This window comes from Anolis sagrei, chromosome X (genome assembly GCF_037176765.1).
Source record: "Anolis sagrei isolate rAnoSag1 chromosome X, rAnoSag1.mat, whole genome shotgun sequence".
Lineage (NCBI taxonomy): Eukaryota > Metazoa > Chordata > Lepidosauria > Squamata > Dactyloidae > Anolis > Anolis sagrei.
The window spans coordinates 87,922,963-87,936,621 of record NC_090034.1 but is presented as its reverse complement, the minus strand read 5'-3'; the positions used below and the strand labels follow the sequence as shown (position 1 = coordinate 87,936,621).

Sequence of the window (13,659 nt, the reverse complement as noted above, 5' to 3'; positions counted from 1 at the left end):
AAATGTCAAGTCTATTTTCTCCACACTCCACCAATGTTCACATTTGGACATATTGAGTATTCATGGCAAGTTTGGTCCAGATCCATCATTGTGTGAGTCCACAGTGCTCTCTGGATGTAGGTGAACTACAACTCCAAAATTCAAGGTCAATGCCCACCAAACCCTTCCAGTATTTTCTGTTTGTCAGGGGAGTTCTGTTTGTCAAGTTTGTTTCAATTCCATCATTGGTGGAGTTCAGAATGCTCCTTGATTGTAGGTGAACTATAAATCCCCGCAACTACAACTCCCAAATGACAAAATCAATCCAAATTTGGCCTAGTGAATGAAAATACATCCCGCATATCAGATATTTACATTAAGAGTCACAACAGTAGCAAAATTACAGTTATGAAGTAGCAATGAAAATAATTTTATGGTTGGAGATCACCACAGCATGAGGAACTGTATTAAAGGGTTGCGGCATTAGGAAAGTTGAGAAACACTGGTCAATCCAATATGGTTATGCTTATATTCTTAAAAGCAGATTAGTATTTAACAGCTACACAAGAAAAGGAATCAGGTGCCAAGTTTTTAAAAAACCAGCCTCTTATACTTAGTTACTACACACCAGGGCACTTGGCAGTCCTAGAAAAATTGTTACTTTTAGATGCTGTTAAGACTACAACATGTAGGATATTTCAATAATAACTATGTTAGTTGCAACTAGTGGGAAATTGCTTAAATGATAGAAAAAAAATCTGTAAATACATGACCAGGATAAGGGAGATAATAAAGCTGGCAGAGTAGGGTCAAACTGGCAAAGGATGGCAAGCCTGGTGCTCTCCAGAAATTTGTAATTATTAATAATTTCTTATCACTATTCACATTAGCTAGTTCTGATGGAGTTGTAGGCTAAAATATATTGAGGGACCTACATTGCCTACCTCTTCACTAAAACTAACTGGAAATAGTCTGGTTCTTCACCAATGGCAATAGTCCCTGCTAAGAGTCTACTGGAAAACATAGCAAAAATAGGTTGGTGATCAAGAAAAGAAGTCTTCATACCAAAACATTTGAGTCCCTTTTTCTAGTCTCACAATATCTGAGTACCATCCAGGATATTTTAGACCCAGGAGAGACATCTTCCTAGACCATAACTGACAAGTGTGTAATTGTGTGTGTGTGTGTGTGTGTGTGTCAGGAGCAACTTGAGAAACTGCAAGTCGCTTCTGGAATGAGAGAATTGGCTGTCTACAAGGACTTTGCCCAGGGGACACTCGGGTGTTTGATGTTTTACCATCCTTGTGAGAGACTTCTCTCATGTCTCTGCATGGGAAGCTGGAGATGACAGACGGGAGCTCAACTTGCTCTCCCCAGATTCAAACTGCTGACCTGTTGGTCAGCAGTCCTGCCGGCACAAAGGTTTAACCCATTGCGTTTCCAGTGGTGCAGTGGGTTAAACCCTTCTGCAGGCAGGACTGCTAACCAAAAGGTTGGCAGTTTGAATCTGGCGAGCAGGGTGAGCTCCTGTCTGTCATCTCCAGCTTCCTATGCAGAGACATGAGAGAAACCTCTACAGGATGGGATTTATTTATTTATTTATTTGCTCTATTTTTATCCCGCCTTTCTCTACCCCAAAGGGGACTCAAAGCGGCTTTACATATGGCAACTATTCAATGCCTTTGGACAACACACAGTTAGAATACACTTAAGTTAAAAATTAAAATTAAATACACATTAAAACATTGCATTTACTATTAAAATGACATTCGGGTATCCCCTGGGCAATGTCCTTGCAGACGGCCAATTCTCTCACACCAGAAGCGACTTGCAATTTCTCAGTCACTCCTGACACGAAAAAATAGTGTGTAATGTTTGGGGATATATAGTAGCAAAAAAGTTTTTGAGAAGTATGTAGGGCACTGTGACCTTCAACTGCTGCACACTCCTGACTTAAATAGAAGAGGTACATTTTTCATGCCTATCTTCCCACTCTTAAAAGCTATACATATACTTTTAAAGAAGTAACTACCAATTGTGCATCCTAAAAGTGAATCAAATGCTTGTACTGTACAACTGCAGATCCCATAGAGCCTCAGTCCATAACATCTGTACTTCACTCTCCTGTTCATTGAACAAAGACTCCTGACTCTCTCAGTTCTAGCTCCTAATGACCTTAAAAAAGTAAATCGAAATGATAAGGTTGGAACTGGGGACCCCTCAGATACACTCACACACAGCACTGCTTCTTGGTGTTAGGTCCGCCAAACTTTGGCTTGTCTAGGCAGTTGGTGCACTCCCCACAATCCTGCAGCTTCAGGCAGCCCTTGCACCTCCCACAGCGTGTCATTCGGTTCTTCTTGCCATGGTGGTGGGACACGTGGCGACGCACTGGGGGTGGTACAGTTTTGATGCTGGTCTCTACCTTCACTTGCTTCTGGAGGCCACTCTCGCTCTCAGAGGCTGAGGAGGTTTCTGTGGTAGAGAAAGGCCAGAAAGATAAGCCAAAGCTGCAGTCTCTAGTCCTATATGTATCTTTTGAATTTCTTTGGTATATATTTTGCACGCTAAACTATAGGTTCCATGCTGGAGAAAGGTAGGATATAAATAAAAAGAAAAGAACAGCTGTATCCAGGTCATTTATCTAAGATCCCTCCTTTCTCCCAGAATGAGACTCTAGCCCACATGAAATGAATTAGATCACAAATGGGGCCAATTCACCAATTAGGTCAAGAAGACAAGACTATCTGAATATGCATTTAATTTTGGAGCTGTTATGATGGTAGTTTTTATGTGCAAGAGGCCACATATTTTTGATTGATTAACTACATATGCAGCTACTGTTGGGAGTAGGAAAAAGCTACTTTGGTTGGAGCAAGCAGTCGCACCGACTCCTCTTAAATTCATTCTACCAAGAAAAGCTGCTTTGGAACTCTTTTTAGAGACATAAAGTGGGATATAAATAAATATAATAGGAATAATGATGATGATGTTAGAAGATCAACACAGTTGTGAGAATAATGCGAGTTCAAGATGCACTAGATTCTTTTATTATGTATTCAGTTAACATATACTTAGTTGAAGGTTCATTTCCAATCAAGGGCCAACCACTTTCCATAGGATTTTTGGGTTAAGATGCAAAATTATGAATTAAAATGCACCAGATATAAATTAGCGTGTTGATTTGAAGGGGGGGGGGGGGGAATACCAAAGGAGAGAACCTCCTTAGAGATAAAAAAAAATGGAAATTTTGAACCCACGACCAAGACCGGGAATTGCAATAATGTGAAGCGACAGGAAGTCTACAAAACTTTAGAAACATAGATTTCAGAAGTAACATATGTGAAGTAACTATATGAATATAAGCAAATATAGAGTCAATCCATTTCTCCCATCCTCCTTGCAATAACTTCATTCTTCTAGAGATCAACTCTAATCTTTTATGCCATACTGTGTTGGAAATAGCAACCTTCCAAGCCTTCACTATTTGTTTGTTAATGTATATATTTGCTAACCTGTATTGTATGTATATATTGATGTCAGTTTGACTGACCTCTTCGGTGTGGGAGGGGCTACAGACATGTGATTGTACTGAGCATGTTCAGGCTCAAGACTCCGTTTTTTATCAGTATGCTTTTGGATTTCATTGTTAGCAGTTCACTTTAGACCTCAGTGAAGCTGGATGCAGTACGTTTTTGGATTTCAATGGAAGCAGATGTCTTTTGGATTTATGCAGGAACAGTTTACTATGAAAAGTTTACTATGTTTGCTATGTTTGCTTTGAAAAGCAGTGAGTACACTTAGACAGTTTGGACTTTCATAAGATGTATACTTAAAAACTTTGGACTATAGACTATTGATTGAGAATGATGTCCTGTGTTCTCAACACAGAGAAATTACATCCTATTTATTTTTATTTGTCGTGTCAGGGCAACCTATCCTATCTATAAATGTACCTGTATGCGGAATTATTACAATATGTTTATACATAAACAAGATATGTTACCTTTTTAAAAAATACTTTGTTTTTTGTCTCTGAGTGTGTATTTTAAACTAAGAGGTGTCAAGGGAGAGTATACGTTTTGGGCAATTGCAACTGAAACTTCAACTTCAACTTCAAATAAACATTTTCAAAACTCTGCTAGCCAAGTATAAGTTTTTTTGTGCAGTGGCATATCTTTGTCTCTAACAGTTCAAAGGCATGATTTATTAGTTTAACCGCTGAGTTATCTGTGTGCCATTACATGAATGCTTGTGAACATCACTTTTTCAAAGGGTTGACTTCTGACAAGGTCATGCCTTTCCTTGACTAGTGATTTTCAAAAGGTGGTCTCCAGATGTTCATGGAGATTCACATTTGCCAAAAGGACATCACATCATCTGTCTTTTCAAAAAGATTACGAATGCCTTTTTGCTGAGAGTGTCACATATTAATGCACATGGAGTAATAGAGGGCGGGTTGGAAGAGGAAGCAGGTCATGCAGCCAGCTCACTGCAGAGCCACTCACCCTCCACTGTGGGTGATACAGTAATCTCCTCCCTCTCCCGCAGTGGCAGGGCACTGAGGCGTGGCACATCCTCTGGCACCATGGCCCGAGACTGTCCTAGGGCCACCGAGGCATGGCGACACACATGCTTAATCCGAGGACCTTGCACTGGGGATTCCTGGCCCTGAAAGGGAAAAGCAATAAGAGCTGTCATTAGTAGGACAAACAGTCTCAGAAAACTGGCTTTTAGAAACCAAACCTCTCTCTCCATTATTACCATTTAGCACAGGGATGGAGAATGAGTGGATTTGCAGATGCTTTTGGAGTGCTCACTGTTGGGTATGCTGTATAGGTGTGATTGGAACTGTAATCCAACAGCCTCTGGAAAGCCAAGCATTCTCCACTTCCTACTCCTGACCTTGGGATTGGGACTGCCTTGGAAAGTGGTAGACTCTCTTTCCTGGGAGGACATGAAACAGTCAAATGGCCATCTATCAGAAAGGGATTTAGCTATAGATTTCTAAATAGCAGTGGGCTGGATTAGCTGATCCTTCCAACCCTACGATTAGGAATCGCAGAATCCCCCAAGCAGAATTCAGGAATTCATGGAGCTGTAGTCCAAGAAAACTACGGCCTCAACCTTGTCCCTGAACTAGCATTTGCCTGGCAGACAGAGAAGAAGAAAACTGTGATTGATGTGAGGGCTTTCTTGAAGCATAGGTAGACCAAGCTAATATAGTGTTGTATTTCCATGCCTCAGCATTTAGCTCATTCATATAAATGCCACCTTTGAATGCAGGAACAAATATATCTGCGAGTTACCTGTTTTCTGACATCTTTCCTGTCTTCTTCTTCTGCTTTGAGTTCAGAAGTCACAGGTTTCTCAACTGGGACCTTTGGTACCTCAAAGGCACCAGCCCTGACACTTTGGCATCCCTATAGGGAAGAAACATATGTCATACTGGCATTTCTGATCCAAGAAACTTATTTATTTACTTCATTTATATACCGCTTTTCTCACACACCCCCCCCCCCCCGGGGGGCGGCGGCTCAAAGCAGTTTCCAACATATTCACGGCAAAATTCAATACCTAACATACATATGAAAAACCTAACATGAAACAACAATAGCATATGACTATCAATTTAATTTATAAAAACGTAACAACATTTAAACATTAAAACGAGAGGTTAAAAACATAATATAAACATTAAAATCACATAATCTGAAAATCATATTCCAAGGATATTCCAATATCAAACATCAATTGCACTAATCCCTGTTCATTCCTCGTATTGCTTACTGACCAAAGGCTTGGTCCCACAGCCATGTTTTTCCTTTTTTTCTGAAGGCCAAGAGGGAGGGTGCTGATCTAATTGCATTGGGGAGGGAGTTCCATAGTCGAGGAGCCATCGCTGAGAAGGCCCTGTCTCTCGTCCCCAGTAATCGCACCTGCGAAGGAGGTGGGACTGAAAGCAGGGCCTCCCTGGATGATCTTAATCTCCAATATGATTCATAGAGGGAGTTACATTCGGACAGGTAAGCTGGGCTGTAACCATTTAGAGCAAGCAACCTCAAACTGCGGCCCTCCAGCTGTTTGGGCCTTCAACTCCCAGAATTCCTGACAATTTAACAAGCTCATTAGGGCTTCTGGGAGTTGGAGGCCCAAACAGCTGGAGGGCCGCAGTTTGAGGATGCCTGATTTAGGGCTTTAAAGTTCTAGCTTTGTGCTCGGTAGCAGACTGGCAGCCAGTGGAGCTGGCATAACAGCGAGGTTGTGTGCTCCCTGTACCCTGCTCCAGTGAGCAATCTGGCTGCTGCTCATTAGACCAATTGGAGCTTCCAAACAGTCTTCAAAGGCAACCTCACATAGAATGCATTGCAGTAATCTATTCAGGGTGTAACTAGAGTGTGGACTACCCTGGCCAAGGTACGGCTTATCTATGAAGGGAAATTCGAACACATAAATATGGAAGACTTTTACAAGTATTATTAAGTGGTGAACACGAGGGAGAGTCAGAAAGCTCCCTCCCTTCCTCCATAGCCATCGCTGCAGCAAGAGGGGCTGGTTGGAAGCCAAGGCTCCCCAGCCGTGGCTGAAGACGAGGGGCGAAGGAGCCTGGTGCTGTCTTCCTTCGGCAGCCTCCTTCACCTTGGCTGGGGAGGAACAGTTAGCTCCACCACTCCACAGCTTCATATCTACGAGTTGTTCATAAGTTGGATGTTCGTAAGTTGGGGTCTGCTTGTACAGGGACTGGACTGTAGTATCTCATGGCTCTTTTCCTCTTTTAAAAAAATCATGCAATGAGTTCGGAAGACTCATAAGGAAGGCTGGCATTTTTAAGTTTTCATGGAACAACCTGTGTCATCATACACAGGGCCACAACAATATTGTAAAGCACAGAATTTCATAATTCAAATAGTTCCATTCCTGGTATAAAGAATCTAGGCTGGCAGGATAAAAGGGGGTGGGGTAGTATGAGCCACAGTTCACTTCTGATTTAGAATCTACTAAATTAGCCCCAGCCCAGCATTCTGGCTTTGGTGGGTGTGGAGAAAAACTTGAAAGCCATTAATGGCAGACATCAGCAAATACAAAGTAATCTGATTGGCTTCTAGCAATCAGGATGGGTTATTTCCACTCTCAGCATAGCTATTAAATTCCCTCTGAAGAAATTCTGCCAAGAAAGTCCCGTGATAAGGGGGCCTTCAGATTGTCATAGATCACAAATGTCTGAAGACATTCAACAATTCCATGAGCCGGCTGAACTGCTGACCTGAAGGTCAGCGGTTTGAATCCGTGAGATGGGGTGAGCACCTGTCTGACAGCTCCAGCTTCCCATGCGGGGACACAGGCGTCCCCTGGGCATCGTCCCTGCAGACGGCCAATTATCTCACACCAGAAGCAACTTGCAGTTTCTCAAGTGGCTTCTGACACGATAAAAAAGCAAGAATAACTGAAAGATTATTTGGGATGATCCAAATATGATAACCTCTTCATCTATGACCTGAAGACATTCAACAACTCTAATGACCTGCAGCAAGATGGAGCCATGGTGGCACAATGGGTTAAACCCTTATGCCAGCAAGATTGCTGGCCGACAGGTCAGCGGTTTGAATCCAGGGAGAGCAGGTTGAGCTCCCTCTGTCAGCTCCAGCACCTCATGCAGGCACATGAGAGAAGCCTCCCACAGGGATGGTAAAACATCAAAACATCTGAGTGTCTCCTGGGCAACATCCTTGTAGGCAGCAAATTCTCTTACACCAGAAGTGACTTGCAGTATCTCAAGTCGCTCCTGACACAAAAAAATCTATGAAATGGCCGTCTGGGGCAAACTCTTACCCATACTACCTCCTCTTGGTGAACAGTGCATCATAGTGCTACCAAGAGCATTGGTATGAAAGAAACACACCCTAGCTCAAAGAAAGTGAAACATTCATTACCTCCAAAGACTACCTACATTTTCCTCCACATGTCAGTTCTGCAATTCTATCCAAAATCTCACCATTACAATTCTCAGGGCTTCTTACCGGTATGAATTTGAACTGCTTCTGCTGGTCAATCTTGTAGAGCTGCACCTTGGCACGAGTGAGAAGACTGTAAACTTTATCCATGCTTGACAGCTGTGTTATAATGGGCTTGGGCGCATCAGATGATTTCTGCTCCTTAGGGATCAGGCTGGCTGGTTCCACCTCATTCTCTGACTTATCTGAAGTCCGCTCTTGCTCTACCTGAATGGATGGAGGCAAAACCCTTCGGATGGCCACCTTGTGGACAACACCAGGAGAATTAACATCCTCCATAGTGATAAGCTCTTTGCCTTGAGGCTTTAATGGACTAGAAACCTCAGTGAACAGGGGCAAGGCAAGATGGTTCACTCTGCCCAACAGTTTCTTGCCACTACGTGTCACCACAGGCTCATAAGGAAGTGTGGGAGAGTCATGTTGTTGTGCTGGGGGGTCCCTCCTGACTTCAGGAGAAGTAGGCACCGATTCAGAATCCTCAGGAGACACTGTCAATGATTCATAGATTTTGAGATGTGCCTCACTAGGAGTGAACTGTGGTGCCCGCAGCAGAGGGGTTCGCTTGGCCAGGGGAGAGGGTAATGGCGCTGGAGTACTGGGCAAAGGAGATGAATCTTCGCAAGGAAGTTGAAAGAGTGTCTTGCCCACATCCTTGGGGGATGAAGTGGGGCTCAGTGAGGTCCATCGGAATGTGGGCTCCCGAAGGATGGAACGACGCTTCTCAGGCAGGGCAGGAGCAGCAGGAGAAGTGATTTGGGGCACGCTTGGGGAAGGAGGGGAAGAAAGGACCCTACTGATTTCTTCATCAGGGGAGACAGGGTTGGGATGAGTGACTCTAAGGGAAACCCCTTGTGAAGGCAACGGAGAACTCTCCTGCTTGTCTAGAGAAATCCCATCTGTCACAGGACTTTCTGTAGGCTTGGGTGTTTTCTGGGGGATCTCGTCCATAAAGCGACGTGGGGTCCGAATAAGGCGTGATGAACGGGCACTCACCACAGGCATTATGAATTGGCGAATATTCTTGAGAAAGTTGGTCTTGTGGGACAATGCCTCCTCCTGGCAAGCATTTCCAGATGGCTGCACAGCTCCCAACCCTTCCTCTTTAGGCTTTGCTGGCACCTGCTGAATAGCCATACGTTGGGCTCGCTGGGTTGGAGTGAGGGGCGGCCGGCCACGGCCCCGTTTCAAACACTGTGCCCGGGTGGAATGGGCAATACTTGAAGACCCCTCCTCAGAAAGGCCTCCAGATTCATCATGCTCTGGACAGGGCTCCTGTGACTCTTCTTTCCAGGACACCTCATTGAGCAAAGCAGGAGTATCTGCTCCTTGCGTTGGAGTCTTCTGTTCTACCTCAAAGGGTGCTGGCTCCAAGGAAACCTCTGGTGGCTGTTCTGGTTCTTGGGTTATTACCTCTGGCTGTGGCTCTGGTTTTGGGACAACATGGTCAGGCTGTGGCTCTGGATCTGGAGCAAGAACTTCTTGAGGCTGGGACTCTGGTGTTAAAGACTCCTCTTTTTGTTCTGGTTCTGGGGCAGAGGCCTCTGACTCTGACAATGGGCTTTCAGATTCTGAAACAGATTGAGAGGGAAGGGGTGACATTTTCTTCCTGGGTACAACACTCCACTTCCTCTTGCGCCCCCTCCTATGGCCAGGTGTCTTTAGCCGGACATGGGTCACCACCAATTGGCCAGATTTATGCCGCCTAGCCTTTGAGAAAAACTTCAGGATGAGAGGTGGTTTCTTTAAATCTTCAGGGGGCTGAGAGGATGGGCTGTCTACTTGGCATGGTGAAGATGATTGAGGGCTTTTGCTGGGTTCTGGAATGGGAGATGGTGCTTTAGTGCTTTCACAAGGAGATTCAGCTTCTGTAACAAGTCTTTTTCTGGAGGTGCCGGGTGGTCGGCCTCGTGGTCTGGATGATACAATGGAGTTGATGGTCTTCTCTACTTGTGATGGAAGGGTAGGAGAAATTGTGGATTTTATGGAATCGTCAGGCTCTGGGCTTTGTTTAGTCTGTTTAGGAAGCATCCTGCCAACTTTAGGGCCAGAAATTTGTGTCCGACCTATCCTTGCTGGAGATCCCTTGCTCTTCTGGAGCAGCTCTGCCAAGGCTTTTACCATTCGCTCCCGCTGGGATTCCACGGCCTTCTGTTTGACAAATCTTTTTGAAGGGGTGTCTTCGGGAGCTGCTCTCTTTTTTCTGCTACGCACTGGCAGAGCTGCACCTGCAGAAAGTGAAAAAGACCTTAGAATGGCAGAGGTGACTCTATCATAGAGTCAAAAGCTAATGTATCACCTAGCTGTAGTTTCTATAGAAGGCCAATGTATAAAGCTTCAGCACAACACACTTGGAAATACTATTCCATGCAGCTGAAGATTGCTCAGCTGCATGGACACTCAAAATGTTTAATATATGTACACTCAAAATGTACACTCAATATGAACACTCAAAATGTGTTTGTTAGACTTGTAGTACAAAATTTGCAGCATTAGCCAATGAAGATGTATCAGTTAAAACCAGGTGACCACACATGCTCTATATGTACTCAAACATTCAGAAATTATATTTCTCTGCTACCTAAACAGTTTCATCTTAGCTTTAACAGTTTTATCTTAGTTTTATAAAAACTGTTTCTTTTAAAGACTTCTACCCATATGTTTTTTTCTTATTTCTTTCCCATGCCTCTTTTATGTCAAATATTTTCAATCTTAAGCCTAAAAACACAGACAATTCTGTGTCTTTTGCAAAACTGTATTCATTTTTGAGAATATAATTAAAAAAATAATAAGAAAACTTTATTTCTAGACTGCCCTCTCTCCCCAGAAGTGTTGCAATGAAGATTAATGTGTAGACTCACACTGATGCGGAAGCTTTCTCCAAGGAGCAAACTCACACGTTTGTCTTCTTGCAGAGTTTATACAAAATATATATACAGAGTCCAATTCTTCTCCTCAAGCTACAAGCCTCTCAGAACTCCAACCTCCTTCCAATACCTTCACAAAACCTCCAACTTTCCTTTTTTTAATTACATTTTTATTAATTTCTTCATACAGATGACAAAACAATACAACACGAACCTTAGCCATCTAAAAGATAATATCAAAAAACTGTTTACAATTTTTATGGCTAGGATACAGGTTCCAATTGTGCTTCCCTTTGCTGTATATCTCAATTATTTACCCTTTGAAACCCCCCACCCACCCTTACCACCCTCTTCTCACCTCCCTCCCACCCCCATCTGGGTTTACTTAAGTCAGTACATTGATTTAATTGTCTGGAAGACCTGATTTAAAGTTCTGTACCTATCTTTTCCTTCCGTTTTGTCGAGACCATTTCCTATACCAATTTTGTCTTGACTGAATATTCAAATATTTATTTTTTCCCCTTCATAGATGGTCTTATCTCTCTGAATATTTAATTAAGGCCTTAAACTATGAAAACCTCCAACCTTCCAATACCTCCAAACTCCTTCACACTCCACCACAATCCACCAACAAGGAGTAACCCCTTTTTACTCCTTTATTATCCCAGGAGTTACCCCACCCTGGCTGCAACTACTCAATGCTTGCCAGGTGGCCCAGCTCCCACTGCTGGCTGCCCTGATCCTTGCACTACTTGTTACTTAAGAAATGATACTCTAACAAGAAGAACTCAAAGCAGTTTACGCAAAAAAAGCCAAACATTCAATGCCTCAAATTAGGTACAGACACATCAAAATAATACAAAACAATGAAGAGTAACAACAGAAACTTTACAACAAAAAATTAAGTATCAAAATAAAATAAAAACAAGAACAATCCGTAAAGACATAAAAAGACATAAAAATTAAAACATAAATAAACATTACCATATCCACCCTAAAACAAATTATGAGATAGTACATGAAAAATGGCTGACAACTGTGTTTCATTTAAGATATATCATAACAACCATCTAATACACGTAGATAAGCCAGAAGTCCTATTCCTCATCCTCTCCATATGCTAAAGTGTATAGGTGTGTTTTTAGAAGTTTCTTAAAGGAGAGGAATGGAAGGGAATTATTATTTCTTTAGGGAGGGAGTTCCAGATCACAGGGGAGCGATCACAGAGAAGGCCCCTCTCTCATTCCCACCAACCGAGCTTGTGACTGGGGGTGGCACTGAGAGGAGGGCCTCCTCTGTAGACCGCAGCATACATGATGGTCTATACAGGGAAATGCGATTAGACAAATAGCCTGGACCCGAACTGTTTTCAGATCAAGAGTGCAGTAAACTCATTCACATTACTATAAAAAAGTGGCACCACGATGGCTATGGAATACTTTCCCATTAAGGAGTATTGTGCTGATTTAAACACAACATTTTTACAGGATTTAAATGCATTTAGCTTTACTGTTCTTTTCCGTTCAATCACATTTTGATTGCTCTGTTTAGATTGTAAGTGCTCTTTTTTCTAACATGTAGTTTAATATTGGTATGTTTCATTCTTTTAACTGTATTGTATATTATTAAGCTGGAAAGTAAATGCAGGTTCCCCGTGAACCAAAGGGCAGAAAACAACAAAGTAATAATAATCATAAAGAATATGTATACTAAAGATGCTCAGGACCAGCCAAATTTCTTTTAACAAAAAGCATCAGTGTGATCATTTAATGTGACTGCTTTCTTATTAGTGACAAAAGCCAGTATGATATCTCAACATGCTATTGATGCAATGTGTAGTTGGGTTGTTAGGGTGTTATTGTATTTTACTTACCCTACGTTAAATCTTTTCTGTCCAAAAGGGTTTTTATGTGTTATGTTTCAATATATCCATTGCTGGGCCTACAGCTTTTATTGATACTTCATAGAATCAAGGGACATCTAGTCCAACCCCCTGTCATGCAGAAAAAGCACATTCAATGTACCCCGACAGATAGCCATCCAGCCTCTGTTTAAAAGCCTCCAAAGAAGAAGCTTTCGCCATACTCCAAGTCAGTGAATTCTGCCGTTAAACAGCTCTTATGGCCAGGAAGTTCTTCCTAAAGTTCAGGTGGAATTTCCTGTCCTGTAATTTGAACCCATTACTTCAGATTTTCCATAAGAAAAACCAAACAACACCTGCAATAACACTGTTACCTCTTTTAGATCGCAATGCAACCCGTCGTGAGCTCTGAGTGACTTCATTTTCCAAACGAAAGCCCAGGAACTCTTCCTGTTGGACAAAAGGAAAGGAGACAATGTCATAACAAAAGAAGACACCACATTCATTTCAGGCAACACATTCTACTCAGAAGCAGATTGCAGGTGTGGCCATGGTTAAAGTCCTTTTCTTCAACACTACTGGACCAAGGACAGGTATGGATTGACGCTCACATAATCTTCAGAAATAGGAGAGAAATACATCAACTCAAGCCTGTTAATCAATGCACTAATAAAGAACCACATTGTTTAAGTCCAAATCCTAATGCTGGAGGAACTCAGTATGAAAAAAATCATCCCTGTATCCCTGTGAATCTTTCAACTGACCACCTTGATTAGCATACAATGGGCTGACTGTGCCTGGAGCAAACTCTTCTTGAAAGCTCCAGCAGACCTTTTTTCCCAGCTCCAGCAGACCTCACCTCTGAGGATGCTTGCCATAGATGCAGGCGAAACGTCAGGAGAAATGCCTCTAGAACATGGCCATATAGCCCGAAAAAACCCAC

General features: G+C 42.6%; 1 protein-coding gene across 1 annotated transcript in view; it reads right to left on the bottom strand.

The window, feature by feature from the left end:
* The window catches only part of KMT2B (lysine methyltransferase 2B), a 78,888-nt gene that overhangs the window by 50,680 nt on the left and 14,549 nt on the right, over positions 1-13,659 (bottom strand). The window contains exons 2-6 of the mRNA XM_060783918.2: positions 13,091-13,166; positions 7,998-10,216; positions 5,289-5,402; positions 4,488-4,650; positions 2,214-2,454 (exon numbers count right to left, since the gene is read on the bottom strand). Of these exons, the coding sequence (XP_060639901.2) occupies positions 2,214-2,454; positions 4,488-4,650; positions 5,289-5,402; positions 7,998-10,216; positions 13,091-13,166 (2,813 nt within the window). The remainder of the gene's footprint in view (positions 1-2,213; positions 2,455-4,487; positions 4,651-5,288; positions 5,403-7,997; positions 10,217-13,090; positions 13,167-13,659) is intronic.